Raw genomic sequence first — 25,904 nt, 5'->3', positions numbered from 1 at the left:
CCTGATCTGCCATCTAGAAATACTTAACTTGTTCTCGTCCCCTTTCCTGTGAGATCAAGTTCTCACTTCAGAAACTCTTGGTTCAGTTTGCAAAATTTTCTCCCTTTTATCATGGCTAAAAGTTTGTCTGCCAGGCAAAATTTGAGCAGGGTTTTGTATGCCAGTATGGATATCTTACTAGTTCTTCAGAAGATACTGTCTGTTATACAAAGGTGGTAAGCTGCCTTTCATTTCCTACAGTGAAGATTTATTGTATTCTGTTTTGGTTCACAATAAAGTAAATTGGCCAAAGGTTGGCAGAATCTTTGTAGCTGAGACAAAAAGTGGTTTTTCATGTGCTGCTTGGTAATACTGCTTCAAAATCTCTGTCTGCAAGTCATCTGAGATGAAGTCAAGGCATTTTCAGTGTAATCACGGAATCACACACAGAATCACAGAATGATACGTGGTAGGAAGGGACCTCTGGAGATCATCTAGTCCAACCCCCTGCCAAAGCAGGGCCACCCACAGCAGGTTGCACAGGAACATGTCCAGGCAGGTGTTGTATGTCTTCTGAGACAGAGACTCCACCACCTCCCTGGGCAGGCTGTTTCAGTGCTCTGCCACCCTCACAGGAAAGAAATTCCTCCTCATGTTTAGGTGGAACTTCTTATATTGAGGTTTGTGCCCCTTTCCTCTTGTCCTGTCCCTGGGCACCACTGAAAAAAGACTGGCCCCATCCTCCTGACACCCTCCCTTTAAGGATTTATAAGCATTGATCAGATCCCCCCTCAGTCTTCTCCAGACTAAAAAGACCCAAGTCCCTGAGCCTCCCCTCGTAAGGGAGATGCTCCAGGCCCCTCATCATCTTTGTAGCCTCTGCTGTCCCCTCTGCAGCAGTTCCCTGTCCTTCTGGAACTGGGGAGCCCAGAACTGGTCCCAGTGCTCCAGCTGGGGCCTCCCCAGGGCAGAGCAGAGGGGCAGGATGAAGATAATCAGCCTTGCTGTCACAGGGTAGCTGTCACCTGAAGCCAATGTGATGTCTGCAGATCTTTTTAAGTGGTTTTCTTTCATTTTAAATTGGTGAGAAAGCAGATACTCGGTGGCTTTAGTTGAGATCATGACTTATCATGCTGCTGGCTGGATATTTAATGTCTTGAGGCTTCCAGTTACCATTACACTTTTTATATTCCAAGTGGTTCTGTCATATTTCTTAGGTTATGATCTCAGGTTCCTTGCATGTTGTGACAATACTCGTACTGGTTAGTTCTGTGCTCAGAAAGTCACCAAACAGCACAAAATTTCAAGTTTTTGGGTTGGTTAGAAGTAACATGCCTGCACTTCTAATTGTGAGAAGCTACTTTGAACAAGATTGGTTTTACATTCAATTTGTCTGTCTGCTATTGATTGGAAGAGCTTTTCAAAGAGCAGGCAGTTGCACAGAATTACAGTTGGCTGGTGTAGTTGTACTTGCCAGCTCCTGATTCAAGCTAGTATTTAGGAATTCAGACTGCAAAAAGGTAGATACTTAATTTGTTAGATTTGTCTGTATTTGATGTCCCTAGGTAATAATTTTACTTTCTGAGGTCATTTAAAGAGGTTGTTGTTGTTTTTCAGGTATTTCCCAAAGAGGTAATAACTACAATGTTGGTCGAGGGCGTGGAATGCAAAAGAAATTGAAGCGTAAAGATCGTGGAAGGGGAAGAGGGGGCAATAAAGGATCTGATGGCTTTCATGAGGTATGTGGAATTAAAACTGAATTTGAAACAATTGTAAATGTTTCAAATGACTGATTGCTTTGCTTTAACGGAAGACTATTTAGAAACACATATCTTTAAATTTTTTTTCTATATAAAATTACTAGAATTTTCCAATGCTTGATGTGCGAACTATAATTGATAACTTCAGCTACTACATAATTTTCTTGTTTTGCTTGGAAATACAAAAAACTAGCAGAAAGTGGTTTCTGAGCTTTGGCTTTGAATGGTGCGTGAACTTCAACGTTAAAAGTATCTGAAATAAGTTGTTTTGCTACTACCAGCTTACCTCAGATTTTTCAGCAAAGAAAATGGACACCTTCACAGCTTTTGCTAGTTTTCATCTGAATCCTGAAGAATTTTCCTTCTCTTTCCATAGCTGTGACTGTGGAAATGAAAGTATCTATTTCCGTGGTTTCAATTTAGTAATTCTTTGCACAGGAATTAGAGAAAACAGCGTTCAGTGTTGCCACAGTATTTGTAAATTTCTCACTCCAGTCTTCATTTAAATGAAAAACAATACAAATTTGATAATTAGTGGATGGCTAAAATACATTATTTAAGCCATATCACATTTGGTTCTGTATACTGGGACCGAAATGCCTGTGGTTCTCCCTCCTGCTCTCAGGAGTGGACACGGCTGGCTTCTTACTAACGTGGTGGTGTTTAATTCAGCCACGTTAACTTTTCCCCGTGTTCTCCAGCTGGCCTAACTCTCTGGGGCTCCTGGGTGGTCCCAATTAGATGTTCCTTTCCCTGCCCTGCATGTGATAGGGAAAAGGGCAGCCATTTGAGCTGTTGGGATGCCTCCTTTGCTGCAGAGCATGCTTGGTCCTACAGCACCATCTCCCAAGCCCTGGGGAAGGGTGGAGGTAAGGAGGCAGCTGCTGGCAGGTCCCAGCAGAGCTGGGAGGCAGAAAATAAAAAGCTGGGCTTCTGGCTACAGCAAAATAATGAATTCTGTGATGCAGATGCTGAGCTGTGTGGTGTGGTGGGGTAACCACTGAGACTACAGATGCAGCCAGCAACGTCCCTGGGATTCTCAGGGCCATGGTGTGAGCATTTCAACCTTCCTCAGGCCATTGTTTCAAGTGATTTGTGGTGTGGGGTGGTCACTGATTTGCAGTGCTCCCAAGAGACTTGGAGCATCATGTTTATGTGATATTTGCATTAACCTTGAAGAGGATCAATTATTAGATTCAAAGCTGCTTTGTCTGAAGCAGCTGATATTTCTCTGGATTTAAAGTGTTCGCAGTAGAAAATGGATCTCAACTCATCCAGGAGTGGCATTTCTAGCTCAAAGATTTCTTCTCAATGTCAACAAAATCCACGACTTGTTCTTAGTGTTAATGTTTTGTGACGTTGCTTAATCTGCTGATCGAAATGAGACTGGATACTTGCTGTGCTGTGCTCAGATGTGCTCCTGATGCAGCGTGATGACCATGGAGGAACCCATCCATTCCATTTCAGAAGCTCTTACTCAGCAGTCAGATTGCTGCTCATTTTTGTGAAAATGGGAAATCTGAAAAGCCTCTCTCCTCTTATCATCAGATCAGGAGGCAACCACCCAGCACTGCAAAAATGGCATTTCTTTCTTCCCTCTGTTGCACTGTCACACGCAGCACTTCATTAAAGTCTACTTCCATGACTTCACTAGCTCTGCCAGGCCCTCTCAACATCTACCCCAGACAGTTAGATGAGTTTACTGCACTTTCTTTAGTTTATCCCAAGTGCAGATGCCATATGGGAATCAAATCATAAGAGGGGACAATTATTTGCCCAAGCAGGTACATAAGAAATCTTATGTGTTAGGTGATGATTGAATTGTGCTTCCCTCTCTGCTTTGCCTCATGGTATAAGGAAACAGGTTATTTTTCTTCTAATGGGAGAAAAAAGAAGATAATCTAGAGATAACAATTGCGTGAGAAGCACGTGGAGGGGAAGGATTGATGAAGTAGAGCCTTGTGGCCAAGGTGGTTGTCTGGAAGCCTGGGTGGTTACTCAACTCCTGGCTGTCTGCAGAGGTGCCCTTCCCTGGGGGGAGGTTGGCACTGACTTAGTGGGGCATTGTCTCATGAACTGGGAGGTACTTTGTCTGTTCAGTGAAGTTATTTGCATCTCTTGTAAGAAGTTTCTGATATGGTTGCATTTATAAAAAAGACTCTGTATTAAAGCAGCTAGAAAAAAGTATATGTATGTATCTTTACTTTGAGCTGTGGGTATAATAATTTTTAGAACTTAAATCATGGTGTAGTTAATCACATTTTGGGGTAACAAGTGCACCAAGTATAATCTAATATTTTTGCAACTGCGATTAATAAGTAAAAATCAGTAGGATGTGCATTTTTCTTACAGGACGGCAAGCCAGTGAAGAAATGGGTTAATATGAGTCAGGAGTTCATAAATCAGCATACAGTGGAACACAAAGGCAAACAAATTTGTAAATATTTCCTTGAAGGGAGGTGTATTAAGGTAATTATGCATTGTGTGTGTCGGTCTGCTGCTTCGGAGTGAGGAAGGGGAGAAGATGCACTGTGCTTTTTTACTTCAGTTGATGCACAGAAAACTTGTGTATTGAAACTCGGTGTTTTGATTTCTGATGTTTTGCCTATTTATAGATTAATGCCAACAGAAGTGCTTGTGGAAAAATATCCCCTTCTGTTACACATTTTGAATTCTACTAAAAATAATTGTATTTGCTTATTAGTATATACAGTAAAAACATTGTGATAGTATCATAAACTCACACTGGCAGTGTGTCATCTTTACATATACAAATCTTTCAAGTATGGAATCTGTAAATAGGCAATGATTTCTGAATGCATGACATCATTTCTCTTTCACGTGCTACTGCTAATTTTGAAATATTGAAGAAATTGCTTAATTATGCTAAATTATTTGTCTCTCTAAAGAAAAAAAGTGGGGTTGTAGTAATGGTGTAGAAGAATTCCCTACCAAAGAACCATCTTCCTTCAGTCAGCAAGTGGAAGGCAGCAGAGAGAAGAGGATGCTATTCAGAGCAGTCAGCTGTCAAGCAAAAGCACTTGCAGGACAAGTCTCTTATTACATAAAAAAAAAATTGCTGTTGCTTCGTTTGGAAGCTTGTGCTGCTGTAGAGTTGCATCCTCTGATGTCAAACTAATTCAGTCAGTTCTAAAACACTTAGGAGAAGCCACATGCTCCTTGAATAAGTGAGCACGCCGTTTATATTTGGTTCCTATACGTATTTAGATACAGAACATTTTCTTTTTCAGACAAAGTAAAGGTGAAAATCGGTACGCTTTTTTCCCAAAACAGGGGGGAATTGAAGACAATGCATTTGTCACTACCTTTATATATTTTAGTATGCTCTGCTCAGTGAGATGAGTATTTGCTGCCACCTTCAGTTTTAAAACAAGTGGCTGAAAGAGCACTTAGTGTATATTTCATGAAAATAAAAAAAAGGCAAAAAACCACTCCAGCATAACATGATATGGTTGAAATAAACTTGATGTTATTTGGACTCTGGTTTTCATACAAGGAAGATTCTTATTACTTTGCTGGTTGGACTTTTTAAAGTTCTCCCACACACCCTTAGAATAGAATCCATTTTTTTGATCAAGTTCATAATTGTTCATATGGAAAATAATTTCAGTAAAGTATTTGTTTAAGTGCCTTTTTAATGCTAATTGCTAGGTGGAGACAGAGAAGAGAGCTGGTATTGTAAGACCAACTTATTTACTGTGACCACTGTGTATATTCCTTGTATCCCGATTCAGGAATTGTTTCTCTATGTTCAGGCCCCTCTTTTTACAGCTTTTTTGGCTCGTGTTTATAATGCAGTTATGTGTTAATAAAGATAGAAAGTTTAAATTCAGCTAAGGAGGATGCTTTTCTTTACATATGAAATGGGATTACTCAGCATTTCAGATCGATAATGTTTTTTCTTGTTTTCTTATTTATAGGGAGAACAGTGTAAATTTGATCACGATGCAGAGATTGAAAAGAAGAAGGAAATCTGCAAGTTCTACATACAGGGTTACTGCACCAAAGGAGAGAACTGCATTTATTTGCACAATATCCTTTAAAAAAAAACCCCAACAAGCCAATTTGAATTAAACTGAAAGTTTATATTTACTCTTAATTGATGTAAGTGATTTTTAGGGGTAGCTGTTTCTTTTCTTACGAAACTATACCAAAGACTATGTAGACTTACTACAAGAAGGTTAATTTTTTTCTCAAATAGTTAGGAGAAAATTCCTATAAAATTACTGGTTTGTTTTTGGTATTAAGGATTTTTAGTGTTTTAAACTTCAAGTTAGATGCATTTGTCCATATACTTTCAAACCCCTGATCTGTTCTTGTTTGTTTTAAAAGACTTGTGTTCACTTCTGGAATTGAGACCTTCATCTTTTTAATTGCAATTTTACAATCGAGTCAAAAGTAACGTTAAAGCCACAATAATGTAATTATTAGTAGAATGTTAAATGGAACTAGGAGGTAAGTTGGTTATTAGCTTTCAAAATCGTTAAGCCATTGCTTTGGGAAGATGGAAGTACTGGTGAAGAATGGGAGGTAAGTTGGTTATTAGCTTTCAAAATCCTTAAGCCATTGCTTTGGAAAGATGAAGTACTGGTGAAGAATTGAAGTATAGCTGACAGCTGAATTTTATAAACTTGCTGAACAGCGCAAACTAGAAATCAGCCTTTGTTAGGAATCCTTAACGCGTTGCTTACATGAATTCCCTTGCAAGTTCTACCACACAGGAGCAAAATGCTATCAAGGAGATAAGTGCAAGTTTTCTCATGCTCCCCTGACTGCAGAAACAAAAGAGCTGTTGGATAAGGTGAGCAATTCACAGTCTGTAAACACAGTTTGTTGCTACAAAGAAGAGGGAGGAGATTGCTAAACATTTCTGTGAGGTTCTTAGGGAGTGTGATGCTAAACACTAATGTTAAGCTTCCCTGTTGCTCTTCAGCACACTAAGTCTGTGGTCCTACCAGAAATTCTTCTTGCCATCAGTTACTCAGATATTTTTTAGCCATATCAAACTTTGTTTATTTTCACAACTCTCATGAACTTCCTTTTGCATCCCTTTCTGTTGAAATCTTCATGTATTTTGTTACAAGAAGTGTAGCTTTTATGTTGTCTACCTTTAGCTGCCGAGAAGTTAGATATCATCTGACTTCTGCACTCAGGGTGGGGAAAGGAATGAGGTGCCTCCTCTGAATGATTCATGAAATCTTGGCCTTTGTGTTCAGTAGGATATTTGTGTCTCCAATTACTCTGCAACAGGCCTTAACAGAAAGTGGCCTGAATTTTAACACTAGAAACATGACGACTCTTAGAGTAAATCTTTCAATTTCTGTCACTTGAAATTACTGTTTGAAGGACATGGACTTCAAACAGTGTGAAATTGTCCTTTCCTGATTACAGAAATAGTTTTCTTCCTGGTTGTGAATCGGTGTCCTGCGGAACAAGTAATAATAGATGTATAATTCATCCAAGTTTGATGTCAGTATGTAGTAGTATTGTAGCAGGTAATGATATTGAAATGGCAAGTGCAAGACTAAATTGAATTGCACGTACTGCAAAATTAATGAAGTATTTGATACATTGCTTTGTTCCAGGTTTTGAATACTGAGGAGGAACCACAAAATGAAGATGAGAAAGAACTGGAGGAACTCCGAAAGCGTGGCATAGTTCCTCTGCCTAAACCACCACCAGGGGTTGGACTTCTGCCAACCCCACCAGAGCAATACGCGTTTTCTGAGTCCGATATAGAAAATTATCAAGATCCTTCAGGAGACTATAAGAAAATTCCATCTCTCTTTGAGATAGTTGTGAAACCTACTGTGGATTTAGCACACAAAATTGGAAAAAAGTAGGTTTTATAATTTTGTGTAGAACTCTCCTTACAATATGGCTGCATAAATATTTAAACAATTCTTTTTGTTTAGTTGTCCAGTATATACTTCTGAGTATACTGCTGAGTTAATAAGCTGTGAAATATTGGTTGTCATAATTATTTACTTATTTAATGCTGTCCATAGAAGAGATCTTACTGAGCCTTGACCTTCCAGAAGGTCACTCCATTGGCTCTTGATTTTGGCTCTGTACCTGCCTTGCCTGTCTCCATTTGCAGGTTGGGAAAAGTTCATTTTCTTCTAAGCCTTTTTTATAGTTAGCTTTTTCTTGACGGAAGCAAATGGACACTACTGATGGAGACTGTTGGCCTTGGGATGTTTAAAACTCTTAGTTGAGGCAAATGTCCAGTTCTGCATGTGATAATACTGGAAATATGTTCTACATACACAAGCTCTGTAATGTGTAATGTATATAGTTACTCTCTTTGAAAATTATTTTCCTTCTTTCAGATTTTTATCCTACTTAAGATCAAATAAGTACAAACAGACATCTGAAAATTATTTTCCTTCTTTCAGATTTTTATCTTACTTAAGATCAAATAAGTACAAGCATATCTATAAGAGTGAGGAGGTGGAGGAGATAGCCGATAAGACTATTGATCCTTGTAGGTGCAAAATTTGATTCATTTATTTTCTTTTGCCTACAGGCCACCAACTTTCTATAACAGCGCATCACCGCCAAGACCACCGTTTCAGGGAAATGACCCACATTCTCAGCATATGTATAACCCAGGTTCAAGTCCGGGGCCAGGTCCCGGCATGTCACAAGGCCATAATGGGCCACCAATGCACCCAGGTTCTCCTGGACATCATCCATGCGGAGGGCCTCAAGGCCCAGGAATGCCGCAGAGTCCTCCGATGCAGGGCGTCCCACCAGGCTTTCTCGGAGCACAGAACCAGACTGGTATGCCTATGCAAGGACAGCAGGGTGGTCCACCTCTCACACCACCGGGTCTTGGTGGATCTTACAATGCCCCAGGAGTTCAAGGACATATGGTGAATATGCCAAGAGAGAACCATTGTCCTCCGGGACCACAATACCAGCAGATTCCTGGTGAACGGCAGCCGAATATGAATTATGAGCCTATTCAGAACCCAGCTGATTTCTATGACAATTACTACTCTCATCAAGCTGTACATAACTTCCAGCCAGCTAATAACTCTGGTGGTAAGGATGTTTAACAATTCTTCTTCCTTGGTAAGGCACTTTGCAGTTGTGTGGTATTAAAACATCATGGCTCCAAAGCTGAGCAATTGAAAGAAAGCCAAACCTCCTGGAATGTCTTCAGTGTACAGGCTTTTTCAGCCCGTGCATTGCAGTCGTGTAATATAAGTCACATTAGCTTTGCTTGATGATGTTCTACCTCCTCTGCTGAAAAAGCTTGTATAGGATGGCTCCTAACTCTGTTCTGTTGTACTGCAGATGGGACATGGCATGGGGAGTTCACGGATCACCAGGCTCACCTCATGGCTCAAGAGTCACACCAAGGTGGAAGTGAGTCAGACTGCATGAGCAGCCACATGGGCCATAAACCAGCCATCAATGTACCGGATTTTCTGCCGGCGATGCAGAAAGCCCTTTATGTAAGACTCAGTCAAAAGCATCAAAGAGATGGAGACTCTGTCAGCAGCCAGGGTCAGAGGGCAATGAGCAAAGATGAAGGTAATTTCATTAGAATTCTAAACGTACTTATTGACCACGTAATAGCCTGGAATAAATCTGTTGACTTAGATTTTCATCACATTACCATTCACAATTATTGTGAATGTGCAAGTACCAACTCAAATAATATTTTCAGCTGAATATACTTATTTTCCTTCCCAGCTTGTTCTAGGATTTTAGTATAGGCTTAGTTGCTGTATTCGAGTTCCAAGTAGAAAGATCTGTGGGTAATTTTTGGATGTAGTTTGTACTTTTAAAAGGTTCTGTTGCTGATAATTCAATTACTTCTTAAAATCCCTGATTGAAACAGAAAGGTTATTATTTCTAACTGCCAGTACTGCGAGTACATCATACATTCTGTTTATTCAGTTGTGCTTCTTGATCTTTTCTGCATATTCCATTTCTCTAGAGGAGTATAGGACGTTGTAGAGAGGTTGGTGCTGGTCTCTTCTCACAGGTAATTAGCCATAGAACAAGAGGGAATGGCTTTAAGCTGCAACAGGGTAGGTTTAGACTGGCCATTAGGAAACAATTCTTCACAGAAAGAGTGGTCAGAGACTGGAATAGGCTGCCCAGGGAGGGGATTGAGTCACCAGCCTTGGATGTGTTTAAGGGACGTTTAGATGTGGTGTTGGGGGATATGGTGTAGGGGAGAACTTTGTAGAGTGGGGTAGATGGTTGGACTCGATGATCCCAAGGGTCTTTCCCAACCTGAATGATTCTATGATTCCTCTGTGGTATCTGAAATTTACAGTGTTTAATCTGAGTGGCTCTTCTGTAGCCTAGACAATGGAGAGCAGTAAGCCTGCAGATCAGATGGAGCCACACAGAGTGTGTTTGTCCCTGCTGCACCCTTTTCTGAGGCTGATAGGTTTTGTGACCAGAAATGCATCTTCTGTGTAACCAAAAGGCAGTTGCCATATCAAATGTTTTCGAGGACATTGCCAATATAATTCTCATCAGGTGGTGAGAAGAGATCTGGATACACAGCCCTCCAGGCTGCGTACGAAACCGAGCGACACAGACTAATCTAGGCTGAAGTGAAGGCTTCTCACCAGTGCTCTAGAGTGCCTGGTCCTCCCGTCTAGAGGGCTGTCAGAAAGCTGTGTAATGGAAAAATGTTCCTGTTAGTGCCTCCAACAACATCTCACTCCCTACTGTTGAATATTTGGGTGACTTGTCGTGGTTTAGCCTCAGATGGCAGCAAAGAACCACGGGGTGGCCACTCTCTCAGCCCCCTCACGGACGTGGGGGGAGAGTCGGAAGAAAAAGGCAACACTTTGGGTTGAGACAAAGGCAGTTTAACAGAACAGCAAAGGGAACAAGAAAACAATAGCAGTAACGTGGACAGAGGAATATACAAACACAATACCACTGCTGACTGACTGCACCCCAGACACTCCCAAGCTTCAGCTTCCCCCCAGCTCCCCACTGCCCCCGGGCACGGCTCCATGGGATGGGATACCTGTGTCCCTGCTAGAGCCTGGGGAGAATCAGCCCTGGCCCTGCTGGAACCAGGACAGACACTAGAATCATTTAGGAAGGACACGTTATAGTGCAGTAGATACTGGGGATGATGGTGGGCTTTGTTGCCATTTCTCATTTTACTGAGCCAGAATAGACTGCTAGGCTCCTTCAGCAAGTAGGCAAGTTTAGGAGGTGGACCAGAGGACACAGCTGCATTGATAAGGCTTTCCAGTAAATTGCATGAGATAGTTGAGAATTTGTCCTGTAAAATTAAATATTCTTATTTCTTCCTTTCCTGAATCTCGATCTCTCCCCAAAACCTTGTGATTTGGATTGTAATGAGGCAGAAAATTCCACATTAGTAATTTATCTGGTTTAAGGCTGCTGCAAGGTGCCATTTTCCTTTTTGCTCTACTATCCCTCAATGAAGGTAATTTTCATCAAGACTCAGATTTGTAATGGTTTCTTTTAGTAGCACTGGTAGAAATAATTGCTTGACAGTAGGTTATTTTCCCAGATTAATATTGACAGAGAGATACGTGGAGAGAATGCGGCACAATTTGGGACCAGCTACATTTTTTTTTTTTGTTAAGTCAGTTCTTCATTTAAATTGATTTTTGTCATTTTAGAGTACGGTTGTTTTCATACAGGGAGTGATGACTTAATCTCAGGTTTTCTCAGTCTGGTTGTACTGAGAAGTTACCCTTTGTATGAGTAAATGTGTTGTATTCCCTGGTGGTTGTTTGCTTGAATAATTTTATTATTTTTTTTTCAGATGACAATGTCAACTGGTATTCCAGTAGTGAAGAGGAAGAGGGGAGCAGTGTTAAATCAATACTAAAAACCCTAAAGAAACAGAGCGAAAATTTTAGGAATCGGCAACAACATTCCACAGAGCAGCACATGCTTGGTATTCCCACTGATCCCAGGCTGGCAAAAGACAAAGGCTCAGGGCCTCAGGCTGCTGACCCCAGACTGCGGGCCTCCCCGAGGTCCAACCCCAGAAAGCCTTCGGAGTCCGCCTCCTTGGACCCGCGGCTTGCACGAGATCCCAGGATGCACAAGGTCAGTGAGGGTGGTCACGCCAGCTCATCCCTCGGGGGAGCAAAGCTGGATTTGCACCACCAGCACACTGGAGTTAAAGTCAAGCAAAAAGGGATGGACGATGATGAAGAGGACTCAGAAAGAGAACTGAGGGAGCGAGCTTTTCTGATACCGCTGGAACCTTTGCCTGGTGTGACGCTGAGGGATCCCCGCTCTCAGCTCAGGCAGTTCAGCCACATTAAAATGGATGTCACCCTGATGAAACCCAACTTTGCCAAGCATATTGTATGGGCACCCGAGGACTTGCTCCCGATACCTTTGCCTAAGCCTGACCCCGTCTCGTCAATCAATTTACCTCTCCCTCCCCTCATTGCTGACCAGAGACTTAATAAAATGCGGAATTTGAAAGCCGATCCCCATCCCAACGCCATGCCAGCTGACCCACGGCTGGCTGCCAAGGCCAAAAACAACTTGACGGGCAGGAGCGGGTACTTGGATCCGTCTGCAGATTCACATGCCAGTAGCTCGAGCAAACTGGGAGACCCTCGCTTACAGAAAAACGTCGATCCCAGACTGCACAGACTGTCGGGTGCAGATACGCATCACGGAGCTGCAAAGGATTCCCACCCCCCAAAGTTTGACCCCCGCCTCGCCCGATCTGCCGCTGGCTCATCACAGCCCTCGGAAGCTGCAGCTGCTAAACCTGACCCAGAGGCTCTCCCTCCTTACGCGCCCAAATTGTCCTCCAGCGGCGTGAGGCTGGGAGCTCCGGGCTCAATACTGAGTGGTATCAGTTTGTATGATCCCAGAGATCACAGCTCGTCGGCGGATGCGGCTCCAGCCAGTTCAGGAGAGAACGGAGAGAACCAGAAAAAAAGTATTTTGAAAAATTCTGGTAAAAATGAACCCAGTCTCTCTGAAGATACGTCGCTGCAGAAGACTGCCCCGAGCGTGGAAAAAACCACAGAAGGATCAGCGGAAGCTACTTCAGATAAAGCAAATAGCACCAGTAAATCTCAGGCTAAACACTCCAGCGCCGCACCTGCGGTGCATAATCTTCCTATCCAAGCTTTATCGGGATTAATCAGACCACAGTACAGTGACCCGAGGCAGGTCAGACAGCCTGGACAGGTAACTCAGACACAGGATAATGATCCCAATGGGGAATCAGATGATAAGTCATTAAAAGATGTTTTCAAGACTTTTGATCCAACCGCTTCACCGTTTTGTTAGCAATTGATTTTAAGTCTTTTTACTGTTGTGAATATTGCAGTTTTCTGCTGTTTTGTAACTGGTTTACCTCTTTGCTTTATTTATTTTTAAATTATAATTATCAACACTTTGCAGCTGCTAATCTCAGAACCACATGCAGTTATACAGTACGCTATAGTGTTTGCAAAGCTGTGGTATTTTCTATATAATACTTTTCCAATTTCAGGGAGACTAATAATTGACATGTAGAAAAAAACCCCATGTATCGTGTTAGAGCTGATAAAAGCACTTTCATTGTAAATAAGTCATTAAGAAAGTCCGAGGAGCTGTATATGTGTGAGCTGTCTCTTTCATAAACAACATTTAGATATGATTGCCACATTTGTATGATTGTATAGATACAAGCAATATTATGTACATTACTGTGAGAGACACTGTTTAACGAGGACTGTCTGACGCATCAAGCCAAACCTACTAACTGATTTAAAACCTACGTAAATGATGTTAAAAGGAAAATGTTGATCCTCCTTTTCAGATCAGTTGATGTAAGACATTGACAGTTTTTATTCATGCAGTCAATATTCTTAGTGTAAAAGAGACCTATATCGCGTATTGAGGATAAAAATGTCATATCTTCTAAAAGTATTTTATTCTATGCTGTATATAGAAGAAATTGTGAAGTACATAACTAGAAGAAAGTTACTGTTAAAAGTGGAGAATACCTAAGTTGTCTAATACAAAAAAGGTTTTTATTTAATTTTTTCACGCATACACAATTCTGATTAGTGCTATGAGTTACATTGTGGTGTTCATGTATTTCAATGTATTTTTGTATTCAGCCGCTTAATTTGTATTGCTTTTTTTGTATTGATGTAACTGCAGTACTTGTATTCATGGTGTCTATATGACATTTTTAACAAAAAAATTAAAAAGGGTACAGTTAAAGTCTGGTGATGACTGTGATGTTGACATGTTGGCAGCTAGTTCAGCATTGAGGGAAGAGCAGTGAGGGCGTCTGAAGGATGGAGGTGACTAAAACTGTTGGTTTTAGTGCAGCAGCTACACTGCTTTGCAGTCAGATGGTAGTAGTGGGTTTTTAAATTAATCTTGTACTGAACCCCAGTGGAGATGGTTTGCTCAGACTGCTGATTTGGAGAGGGTCGTCATTGTTCTCCTACTACAGTTACCAGCATCACTATGAGAAATGTCATGCATGTTCTTTAATTTCTGAAGATGTTGCATGCCAAGAGCACAACTGTCCTCAAAGCCTCTCTTGTTTTGCCTTTTGGGTTGCTTTTTATCTAGAGGAAATGTAGTCATACCTAGCTAGCTATGTTTACAATAAAAATTTGCCGTCTGCTCAATTGCCATCTGGTTCCCGCCCACTTGGAATGTTTCTTTGCATTAAGTCTCTTCCTTGGTGGACTTTTTCCTCTTTGTTTCTGTTTGTTGGCCCAAGTAATGCTTATGACTGGTACGGTACAGTGTTTATCCCAAATTCTGAGGTTTTGGTTTCTTGTGCCTGTGAGACAAACAGGCAAGAATACGAGCGTCTTGCACTGGGGAGCAGAGCTTAGATGAACCCAGGGAAGCTCTTGACTTCTACATGTGCAAAACATGGCCAAGGAGACATCCCTTGAAAGCAATACTGGTTTCAGTTTGCCTTCCTAATTTCCCAGACAGTAAATGGTATTAATTTTATGATATTTTGAATTGTGCTCACTCAAAAGAATTGAAAACTAGATAACAAGACATAAACTTGGTTGTTATTTTGGAACTTAATTATTTACTATTTCTTCATCTGGGGACAAATTTGGCTGATAAAGAACTTCATCAAAAAAACAAGCCAGCAGAAGTGGACAACAGGGAAAAATAGAAATAGTTTGGAAACAACACATGGACTGGTAAGGGAACAAAAAGAAAAAAATGACAGTATTGAAGCAAAGATGTGTGGCTTCACATTTAGGTGTGGAAAGTGCTCGTAACGCTAACCTGAGGTTACACCTTGCAGTGTAGTGATGACATCATCACTGAATTGGTTTCTCTGTGTTTTTTTGAAAGTACTGGAAAAATAAGAGTCAAAGGAAAAGCTTTGATACCAAGAGCAAAATGGCATACCTTACAACTGAGGTACCTGAAGGATCTGAGGTGGTTTGCCATCGCTCTGGTTATGGACCCATTTTGGAGTTGCAGGGGGTGTGTTCTGGTAGGGGGACGCAGAGCGCTGGCTTCTAGCCTTGGAGATCCACTGTCATCTCAATATCTTTAATACAATACAGGTCTTTATTTTGGAAAAGAAGGGGTGCAAAGTAAGGAGGAAATGTCGTTTGGAAGGGGCCAGCTAGTCCTTGCAGTCTGTTGTCTCCATGTGTAACCACCTCCTTCCTTCCTTCTTCCCAGATCCAGCCGTGCCCAGGCAGCAGGTCCCTGTGTTGCCTCCCCAGCTACAGCGTGAGGGTCTGCAGGCTGCTGCTTGGTTCCTCCATCCACCTGTGCTCCCTGGTTTATTTGTTGCAGATTTCTTCCCCGAGTCTACGCTCGCTCTGGTGTGCCCGCTGCTGTTACTGCGCTGTCTTGAAACCTGGAGGAGATTCCCTGCTACAGTGCAAGTACTAAACTACCTGAGAGGGAGGAGATTCCCTGCTACAGTGCAAGTACTAAACTACCTGACAGGGGAAAGGCATTGCTTGGGATCATCGAGTCCAACCATCTCCCCTACTCTACAAAGTCCTCCCCTACACCATATCCCTCAGTACCACATCTAAGACATTGGGGAAAGGCATCGGGGTGCCAGAGGTGGCAGGAAGGTGTGTGTGGGACAGTCTCACCACATCAAGGTGGGCTGGAAGGGGCTGCAGGTCTGATCTGCTGTGTGGATTGATTCTCTTTTCGCAGGGGAGGTTTGTTTCTGTCTCTTCCACAAGTGCAAAGAGCAGCGTTTCCCTTGGACACTTGCAATTCATGCCCCTGAGATTGTGAAGCACGGCTGTGGAGAGCAGGAGCAGCTGGTGTCGTTGGTCCTGGGTGCTCTGGTAGCCTGTAGCTGTGAGGTGGGTGATACCAGCATTGAATGTTTTACTCTGGGTAAAAGAGAGTTCTGGGGCTGAGAGGGGTTTTGGGAGAAAAGTCTCAATTTCTCTGCAGGATCTGCCGAGTCAGGAGCAGCAGGTGAGACAGAATGCTTCCCACTCTTGCTAGTCCTGGAGATGTGGAGGAGTAAAATGTTTGTCTCTGATCTCGTCTGCTCTCTGTGCTTCAGAAAGACTGATCATTCCTAAATCACCACCTGGTGTTTGCTGCCCCATGATAAACATACTGCTAGGGAGATTTCTAACCTCACTAGGTAGCCTGGTTTAATATTTTTCTACCATGATGAAAAGACTCTCACATAAATCCTTTATATTGCAATATAAATACATTTATTCTTGCAATGTTGAGAATACTTAATTAAAGTCCTGGTTTACATTTCAAAAATCAGTGATCCTGTCCCTCAGCCTTCCTGCACATTCAGTTCTTTCCTCCAGCTTTCGCAGTGCCTTTTTCATGTTCTCCTCTGAGTTCCTATTTTACATATGGACTCCAACCTGTGCACTGGATCCTCTGCAGGATTATATGTCTCTGGCTGCCCTTCCTGTGCAGCATTTAGGATTGCTACCTTTAGAAGAAAAGGTGACAGTTGCTAAAAAGGTGATGGTTGAAAAAAAGTTTGATAGTGTGCTAAAGATCAGGGCCTGAGAAAGACCTCCCAGGTCTGAGGCTGTCTTGTGCTGGAGATGAGCAATTCAGTCATTTACAGAACTCCCTGATCCTCACATCCACCCAGATTTGCTGGTGCTGCTACAAGCGTGTTCCTACATCCTTCTGTTCACATCTTGGGTGCTGAGGAACACAGAGGAACTAACAGTTATTGAAAGAAACATGATGAAGGTACCTCATCAAATGCTATCTTTCCTATAGCAATGTTTGCCAAAGAAAAGAAAAAAAAAAAGCCTGATTGACTACAAAGAGCCAGAGCTGGCTCACAGCTGTAGGAGGGTGTGTATTATACAAATATAAAGAATTGTAGACCTACTTGGTGGCTGTTGACTCAAGAATAATGGTTTCAGAGTGACTCCTGTGCCAGGTAACAAAGATTGGCAAATGATATTTTACCAAACAGGAAACTCTGTGCCTTCCCTTTGACTGAGTCTTAAAGCTCTTCCCCAGCTCCTGTGTCCTCTGTGGCTTGGTATCACATCTTATTACTCAACTTCCAGTGCCATCTGGACGAGAGGCCTCTCAGGAAGTACACTAGCGTGTGGCATCATTTTATTCATCTCTTCGTTCCGTGGCCAAAAGGAAGCAGTGTCTCTGCAGCGTGGAGTCTCCCACAGGAGGAGCAGCCAGCACACAACAGCCTTTTCAGGCTTTGCACTCTCAGCCCTCCTGCAAGGCCAGTTAGCCATGCAGCTCCCCTCTAACAGAAACCCCTTCCTGGTTTTACAGGTGGAGATCCATAATTGTATGTCCTTTAACAGGTTTTAGATGCTTGGTCTGAGGTGACTGTTCTTGCACCATCGCTGTCAGGGTGGGTTCAGCCCTTGCCTGAGTCTTGCGGAGCCCTAAATCATCCCTGTCTGAGTTTAAAGACTCCTTGGCTCTATGCCACAACAGAGTTTTTCTCCAATGCATGCAGAAAGCAGCTACTTCTTCTTCTTCGGAGTCAGGCAGGGGCTGTCGCAAACCCTATTAGACAAAATATTTACAAGCTTTAATATATTGTTGTACATTAAATTGTTTAAAATATCTTAAATGATATGAAAGTCTGAATGTATCAATGAGAGTGCGACCAATGTGTCACCTCTACCTGTTAATGCTTAAAATGCTTAAAAGCCTGCTTACAGAAGGATAAAATGAAGACAGTATAGTTTATTGATAAGCAGGGAAATTTCCAAAGGGAAGAAGCCAGGTCATAAAGGACTTAGTGATCTAGACAATCAAAATAAAAGAATGGTTAGTTACTTCAGGCTGACATCAGCAAAGCCAAAAATGGACATATATAGTATCTTTGAACAGATTTGTGGCAATTAACCACAGGAGGAGCTTTTAAAAATGGACATATATAGTATCTTTGAACAGTATGGGCAATTAACCACAAGAGGAGCTTTGCCACCCTTGTTCAGATCGTTCATCAAATAGGATTCTAATCAAAGCCATGTCTCTTTCAAGATGATGTGCTGGAGCTCAGCAAAAGTTGTAGGATTATAAAGGAGGCCAAGGCACACAATGAAAAACTGCATCAGTGGAGAGGTTGTATTTGCACTAATTTTCTGAGTGCTTTCACATAAAGTCTGTTCTCACAAATTATTTACAGTTGGATCAATCAGCAGTTGGCAGCTGCCAGGGAATTACTTGGGAGTTTTGATCAAAGCTCATCTTGAGACAACATAAAGGCTAACACTGACATGGACTATTTTCAAATTGAGGCCTCCAGAGAGATGGTGCTGCTCTCCTATCCAAAAATGAAATGGGAAATGGACCAGCTAAAGACAACTCCAGAGTTGGTAGCACCGACAGAGCAGACTCAATGCCTGGAAAGATGCACAGTGAGCTTTGGAAACAAAGCAGAAAGGCATGAAATAAGAACATCACAGTGAGAATCCACCCCCAGCTGGAGTCACAGGGGTCCCCAGGCAGCCAGCTCTCACCTCCCATCCCCAGCCTTGGCTGTAGGAGCTCCCCACAGCACGGGCTCACCTTGCAAAACGTGTTTGATGCCATCGGCGTTAACTTACCTTGATACACGCTGCCTCAGCTGCCTTCAGAACATGCAAAACTGCTTGAATGAGGTTCTGCGCGTTGCTCACAAGCAGCTCAGAAGAGGACTTGCTCTCTGCAGTGACTGCTTTCACCCTTAAAAGACATTTTAAAGGATTTACTGGAAGAGCATCAGACAGCATGCCTCCCCTTTGTGGCCAGAACGCTGTCAGTTACTTCAAAACCAGAAGATTGTCCCGTGGACTATCAGAGCAGTTTTCCATAGATGCAGGCAAACCAGGGGAGGAAGGGGGTGTTCACAGCAGCAGGAAGAGGAGAGGGAGCCCCCTGAATTGGAACTGAACACTACACTCTACGTGCTGATCTAAGAAGAACATCTGGAGACCACTGTGCACATCTCTTTGTGAAGGGGGGCACCAGCCTTGGGAGAGATTGTCCTTGACCCCAGCAACTCACCTGGCCACGATGCTGAGCTGGCTGCTGATGGTGTGGGTGTGCTCTGCAGCACACAGCAGCTCTGTGGAGCATCTCCTGTCCAGGCAGTGCTTCGCAACGATGTGGCCAAATTTAACAAACACCTGGCCATCAGAAGCCATTTGCCTCGCACAGGCAACAAGCTGGTCCTTGCTCTAAAAGAAAATAGAAATACACGTGTTTGGGGAGAGAAGGAGAAAAAAGACCACCTTTCCTGCAGAACAGGAGCGTCCAGGAAGGCCAGATGTATTCTGAAACAAGGAAAGGACCGGGCACCAGGTTCACATCCAATCAAGAGGAAGTAATTTCTATTGCTTTGCATAAATGCAGCCAGTGCCACCCTTAGAAGAGCAGGGTACTGCAGGGCTTTCAGCAGGTGCTGGGCAGCCCCGTCACTGGCTTTGACTTGGGCTCTTAAGGAAAACATATTTTCTTTATGCTTATTAAAGTGTCGGGGTGGAGGGGATGAAACACTCCATACCATGATGGGACCCTTCTTCCTCAGGAACTGAGTCATGTGAAGCATCCTTGTTGCCATGTCCTTGGTGACCTGGGACATCTTACTAGGGTCACCCTTCCATGTGTCTCTGTTTTCTCTCTCGTGCTTCACAGGGCTGCTGGCAGGGGAGACGCTGGGAGGACTGCTCTTGTGCTGTTGAGACAGTAACTGAACAGATTTTAAGCCTAGAGTGATACTGAGAAGTCTCTGTCTGTGTGTTTCTGAAGCAGTTTTTGGTGAGTAAAGGAGATGGGAGAGCTGCCCACCACCTTGCGGGGTCTGCTCTGCCTTCCCAACCAGACCTTCTCTCCTCCATCCCCTGCACAGTGGGACTATCAAATTCCAATTCCCCATCCCATCATCTCCTGGAGCTATCTCCAAATGGGTGGTAGTGTCATGTGAGCTGACGGTGCTCACTGTTGAGAAGTACAATTAAGTGCTGTAAACGACTGTGCTGAGTGATCTGGATCATGTACTGAAGCCTTTGCCAGCTCCTGGCATCCAAAAGCAGTTGTGGGAGCGGAGCTGCTGGTACTCCCAAAGGGTGCTTGTGGGGAGGTAAGGAGCTGAGCACAGCAGGGTAATGTTTCAGGGGAGGGAGAGCAGTACAGCCCTCTGCTCCTCACAAACAGCACTTTGGAGATGACTTTATTTACAGAGTGTCTGTCAGATCATATGTCCAGAACTCAGCTGAATAGGGCAGCCAGCAACCTGATCTAACTGAAGGTGGCCAGAGGGTTGGACTGTTGACCTCCAGAGGTCCCTGCCAATATCACTTACCTTAGTGCTCCGTGGTGTGGGTAACAGGGCTGTCGGACAGCCCCGACTGTCACCCTGCAGTAAGAGTTGATGGGGGGAAAAAGCTACTGTACCATTTCATGTACTGTACCAGCTCCACCTCCTCCTCTGCTCCTGCTTGGGCAAGTTTCTGCTGACTTGGCATGGCTCAGAGCATGAAGCTCTCGGGCTGGGAAGAGCTTCGCTGGGCTGTTGTGTCGTCGTGGAAGGTGCTGGTCCTCTGTGTTCTGCAAGTGTTGTCTCATGAGCTGCAGGACGTGTTCATCGATGCCCTGGACAGCCTGCAGCTGTGTGATGAGGTAGTGGGCCTTTGCTGACCAGTACCAGACAATACTGTCTAGGTGAAGATGAGCTTTGTCCTGGTGGCTGTTGAACAGCTGGCTGGCGCTGCCCACTGCGTCAGACGTGAGGACCAGGAGGTGGTCTGCGATGGAGAGCAGGTTTGCCTGCGATTGCAATTGAGCACTGGACTCCAGGATGTCTTGGAGGGTGGTTTTGACCCACTGAACGTTGGCCATTAACCGACTTGCCTTCTCTTCAAAGGCCTCTTTTCTCCTCTCCCCGTCCTCTTGAGGGGTAGAGGACAGGGCTGGTCCAACGACATCGCGGATGACCTGCAGGTGTTTGGTATTGACCTTCTCCAGGTGGAGCAATAAGGCCTTGGCCCTGAGGGCCAGGTCTCTCTGCAGAAGCTCAAAGCGAACGTACAAGCTGGCAGTAGACAGCGGGGAGACCGAGAGGGTACTGGAGGCATCCAGCAGTGCTTCCACTAGCACCTTTATCTCCTCCCTGAGCACGAGGATTTCACTGCGACCACAGTCCTCAGGGCAGGACAGGTAAGAAAGCCGGGCGGCCTCCTGCAGCCTCAGAGAGTTCTCAGACACAGCAGCCAAGAGGCTCCGCAAGCAAAGCTCATTGTTCATGGCGCTCCTCAGCTCCCTCAGGAACAGGACGTCCCTGCCGATGAACTGATCCACAGAGCTCAGCAGGACGTGCATACTGATGGCCCACTGGAGACACTGCAGCTCCAGGCTGGCCTTTCCCACCCTGCAGGAGCCCTCAAAGGATGCTGCTTTCTCAAGTAACACTTTGTTGTTCCTCTGAGCACATGAAAACTTGGCTTGGACCTGTAGAAAGCTCTCCCAGACGTCAGGGGAAGTGGGATTTCCCTTACTACGGGCCGTGCTTGCAATGCCTTCTGCTAACTGAACCATTCCTGCTAAACCCACCATGGTCTCGTCCAAAGCCTGTTTGCTGCTCAGGAAGTCAGCAGACAAGATAAAGCCAAGTACCTGCTGAGACAGACTATACCAAGAGCCTGACATGGCTGCCAGGCACTCTTGTGTCTTACAGATCCCTTCGGAGAGCGTGAGTGCCATTTGAAGAAGCCTGCCTGGACAGCAAAGCCGCCTTGAGGCTGTTTCCCTGGCCAGACTAACAACACATGGTGTCAACAACACCATCTTCTGGTACTGCCCCAGTGTCTCCATCTGGGGAGACTCAGCAACAGGCAGTGCCTCCTTTGCAGCTTCGACAGAGCTGTTGGAGAGCTCAAGCAAGGCGGCACAAGCAGCATTGACAGCTGCCATATCGTGGGCCCTCGTTGCTGCTAGGAGAGCTGTAATGACAGGGTGCACATCTCCTTTCCTTGGAATGGCATCCAGGTGTAAATTATCTGCTTGTGGAGACGGATGGCTTAAGATGTCTTCTTGCAATGCAGCCTCATCCATCATGTTTTTTAGCCCAGCACGGGATGGGTGGAGTTCAAGTGCCCTTGAAGCATCAGTGCTTCTCACTTGTTCTCGGAGAGGGCTGAGGATCTCTGGGTGGTTGGACCCATCCAGCCCATCTCGGACATGGTGAGCAGAATCCATCAGGCAGCTCGCTACCTTTGAAAAGATATCCCTAGTTTGGAGGCAGGAGATTCTCTCTGGACAAGGGGCTGTGACCGCTTTCAGCTCAAGGATGGAGGTGGCCAGTTGCTCAACCCAAACCAGCAAGCCATTCCTGAAAATGGGGTCTGTGGCTCTGTCCACATACCTGGTGGTAGCTTCAACCACCCACCGAGCCCAACTGATGAGGCGAGTTGCGTGCCAAGAGAGCCCCTCGGGGTCCTCACTTTCCAGGGCCTTTTCACACCATTCCTTGTGCTTGGCCATTTCCTGGACAGACAGCGTAAGGAATTCACACATGCTGACTGTCTCCTCAAAACACCGCAAGAGGCTTTCTGTTGTTCCAGCCCATGTGTGGTGCAAGGACTGCAGTTGCTCAGCAGCTCTCATCTGGGCTGTGTTTCTGCTCATTTCTGTAAGCAGCGGAGGGAGACTGGCAAGGAGTCTCTTCAAATACTCTACCCACTCTCCAATTTCTCTAGCAGTTTGCGTTTTGGTGCACCTTGCCAGAACAAAGTCTGCCACTCTGAGCATCTGCTGGGCATGTGTGAAGAAGGTGGCAACGAGGGGCTGAAGTTTCTTTAAAAATCCTCCTTGTCCTGCTGGAAAACACCCTGTACCAATAAGGCTAAGGGCATCTTCAACTAACTGCCTCAGGGGCTCCTTACCCACAAAGAAGGTGTCAAGGATTTGGCACAGAGTAGCTGTGAGCACTGCCTGGTCGAGAGTCTCTACCTCTTCTCTCATGGTGTGCAATTCCTTCTCCAGACTGCTTTCTCCCCAGCTTTGCCCTGACCACCCTTTCTCCTGGCTTACATGGCTGCAGATGCTCTTCCTCAGCTGTAGCAGAACCCAGCAATGCTTTACCAGGTCCAGCTTCAGATCTGACCTGGATGAGTCTGCCAGAAGCATGCAGTAGAAAACGACTGCTTCCACGTGAGCGCTGAGCTCACTGTCAGAGAGCTGCACTGGGTCTGGGGAAGAGAGGAGAGCCAGCAGCCTGCTCACGTGCTGGGAGAAGGTCCCGCTTCTGTCCCATGGCTCCCTTCTGACTGTATTGTCGACGAGCAGGGAAGTGAGCTCTTTGATGGTGCTCTCCATTAGCTGGAAAGCATAATCTTTGGACAGGTTGGCTCGCTGACCCCAGGAGCGTTTAAGATCGCTGTGCTTGGCTGCGTGGAGCAAAGGAATGCACTTGTGAAGCAGCTGCAAAGTTTGGGCCAAGCTCTTCTGTTGAGGACAATCTCCAAGTTCCTCGAGGTGCTTTGCTGTCAGATTGCTCAGCAGAAGCAAGGCCTCTGAAAAGGTCCAGAAAGCAGCCAGCAGTCCTGGCATATCCCCTGCATCCCGCAGCACACTCAGGCACTCCAAAAGCCAGCTGGCAGCCTGAATTATCCTCCTCGTCCCAGCAGCATCTTCAATCTGAAGGATCTAACCAGGAAGAAAAAAACAACAGAAAAACCAGTCAGAGTGGTAAGGCGCAAGAACCCCTGTTCACTATTTTTTCCCAAGCTGACACCCCAGCCCTTGGAGGGAAGCAAGGAGATGTGTGACCTGCCCTAGTGAGCACACGGTGAAGAAACGACCATTGCTCCAGCTAGAGCTTCCCTCAAACCCCACCCCAAGTCCTGGTGGAGGAGCTCTTGTCCCTCCAACAGCTGCAGTTTTAACCCACTGCTGCGTCCCGGCCCAACACCTTTCCCTGCTCCTGCCAGCATTAACCCCCTCCATTGTTACCTTCACTGTCTCTGTTAAGACCCTCTTTGCCGACACAGCCAGCTCCTCTCTGTGGCCAGGGTTGTCTGGCTGCACCTGGAGCTTCTGGGCTACCAGCAGAACGCACCTCCCGGCTTGGACAAGGGACTGGGCTGCAGGATGCATCTCCTCTTTGAACACCTCATCGCTGGACTCCTCAGCCAACCTGGAACAGAAACCGCTGGGCTCAGCTCTCCACCATCCTGTGAGTACCAGCCTTGGCAGACAGCATGTGCTGTTCCTGGGCTTTATCGCAACAATTAGCCACACCTGACCTTAATTGGGCTTGAATTGATTTTAGCCCTGTTTGCAAACTGTTTAAGAACCTTTTGCAGCGACTGCAGTTCACTTTAAGACACGGTGTCTGCTATCTGCCCTAGCTGTAACAGCCAAATAACCCAGCAGCCAGTGCCTAATCTGTGGGTTTGGGCTCCAGTTTACGGAAGCGTTCAGTAAATTCACTCAAGCATTTGGTCAATTGCCCAATGATTATTTTAAGATGTCTTAAGGTTAAATATTGCTTGTTGAGGTATTGCTTCGCCATGTCCCTTCCGAGCACATATCCCTGCTTTCTCCCGTCTCTCCTTTTCCCTTCCCAATCCTGTTCCCCCTCTCATGTTCTCCATCCCTTCCTCCTCCCGTTCCCACCTTCAGCAAGGTGCAGGCAGGGAGCACCAGGCAGGAGAGGCAGGCTCCCTGCCAGTTCCTTTGCTATCCCTTCCTCCTCCTTCCCAGCCCCCAAATCTGCCCAGGAGCTGCCCAGCACACTCACCTTCTTGCAACAGAAGCGAGTTCCCCTGTGGCTTTGGATAATATTTCCGCATTGTCCCCTAAATTGGGAAAGGCCTGACAGATCCCATCTTCCCATTCCAGGGCGAGGATCAGATGGCAGAGCTGTGCTGCCATGGGGCAGAGGATCCTTTGAATAGCTTTGTTTTCTGTTAGGAGCCCAAGGTCATAGAGATAAAACGGCTCCATTGTGTCCTGCCTGGAAAAGGGAAACAAAACCTGGGATGAGCTGGGATCCTTCGCAGTGTGTAGCTGTTATCAGTTTTCCCCGTGACCTTGGATTTGGATGGCAGCTTCTGGCTTTGGGAGGGAGTAAACCCAGTAGTGTTCCAGCCCTGCAACGGGGTCAGCACCTTGTTTTTGCCCCAGCTTTCCTTCCCTGGCTCCACAGCCTGGCTTTGCTAGGCTCCAAGGCCCGGCTGTGCTTCAGGGGTGCCCCAGACCCGTCCCACAGTCCTGAATTCACACCCAGTTGGCTCCCATCCTTATGTCAGCCCAGCTATTTCCTTACCTGCTCCTGCAGAGGGGCGCTGGGGACGGGCTGTTCCCTGCAGCGAGACCCGGTGACAGTGATGGCAATGGTGATGGTACCTGTTAGCACCCAGCTGTTGGTGGGGAAATGGGGGTGCCCGCGCCACTGCGGGCCTGTGCCCATGCAGACAGCTCCTGGGCAGGGATCGGAACCCACGGGAGGCGGGTGTGATTAATTACACCTTGATTACCATAACTGGGTTCCTGTTGCAGACAGGGTGGAAGGCAAGCACCTGCTGCTGACCCGCGTGGGGCTGCAGGGAGCAGCGGCAGGCTGGTAGCTGGCACCCCGCGGGCATCCCTCCAGCTCTCCCGAGGCCGGGGATGTTATCGGGGCCCAAGGGCCGCCTCAGCCCGGGGGGTGCTCCCCCGGGGGGGGGG

At 45.4% G+C, this 25,904-nt stretch overlaps 2 protein-coding genes across 4 annotated transcripts in view; one reads left to right on the top strand and one right to left on the bottom strand.

Moving 5' to 3' along the window:
- The window catches only part of ZC3H6 (zinc finger CCCH-type containing 6), a 31,404-nt gene extending 17,002 nt beyond the window's left edge, over positions 1-14,402 (top strand). For all 3 annotated transcript variants that reach the window (XM_014962512.1, XM_014962511.1, XM_014962513.1), the window contains 8 exons: positions 1,597-1,718; positions 4,092-4,208; positions 5,681-5,792; positions 6,452-6,561; positions 7,346-7,599; positions 8,290-8,810; positions 9,066-9,305; positions 11,548-14,402. In XM_014962512.1, coding sequence (XP_014817998.1) covers positions 1,597-1,718; positions 4,092-4,208; positions 5,681-5,792; positions 6,452-6,561; positions 7,346-7,599; positions 8,290-8,810; positions 9,066-9,305; positions 11,548-13,049 — 2,978 coding nt within the window. In that variant the 3' untranslated portion in view covers positions 13,050-14,402. The remainder of the gene's footprint in view (positions 1-1,596; positions 1,719-4,091; positions 4,209-5,680; positions 5,793-6,451; positions 6,562-7,345; positions 7,600-8,289; positions 8,811-9,065; positions 9,306-11,547) is intronic.
- Positions 14,403-16,476: 2,074 nt separating this feature from the next.
- Positions 16,477-25,904, bottom strand: part of LOC106900339 — a 9,593-nt gene continuing 165 nt past the window's right edge. The window contains exons 2-8 of the mRNA XM_014962368.1: positions 24,976-25,191; positions 24,186-24,369; positions 20,631-23,879; positions 19,741-19,926; positions 19,242-19,414; positions 18,803-18,920; positions 16,477-17,753 (exon numbers count right to left, since the gene is read on the bottom strand). Of these exons, the coding sequence (XP_014817854.1) occupies positions 17,508-17,753; positions 18,803-18,920; positions 19,242-19,414; positions 19,741-19,926; positions 20,631-23,879; positions 24,186-24,369; positions 24,976-25,181 (4,362 nt within the window). The 5' untranslated portion in view covers positions 25,182-25,191 and the 3' untranslated portion in view covers positions 16,477-17,507. The remainder of the gene's footprint in view (positions 17,754-18,802; positions 18,921-19,241; positions 19,415-19,740; positions 19,927-20,630; positions 23,880-24,185; positions 24,370-24,975; positions 25,192-25,904) is intronic.

Source organism: Calidris pugnax, unplaced genomic scaffold (genome assembly GCF_001431845.1).
Source record: "Calidris pugnax isolate Ruff unplaced genomic scaffold, ASM143184v1 scaffold147, whole genome shotgun sequence".
Classification (NCBI taxonomy): Eukaryota; Metazoa; Chordata; class Aves; order Charadriiformes; family Scolopacidae; genus Calidris; species Calidris pugnax.
The sequence above is the reverse complement of the archived record's forward strand: the minus strand, read 5'-3'. Positions and strand labels throughout refer to the sequence as shown.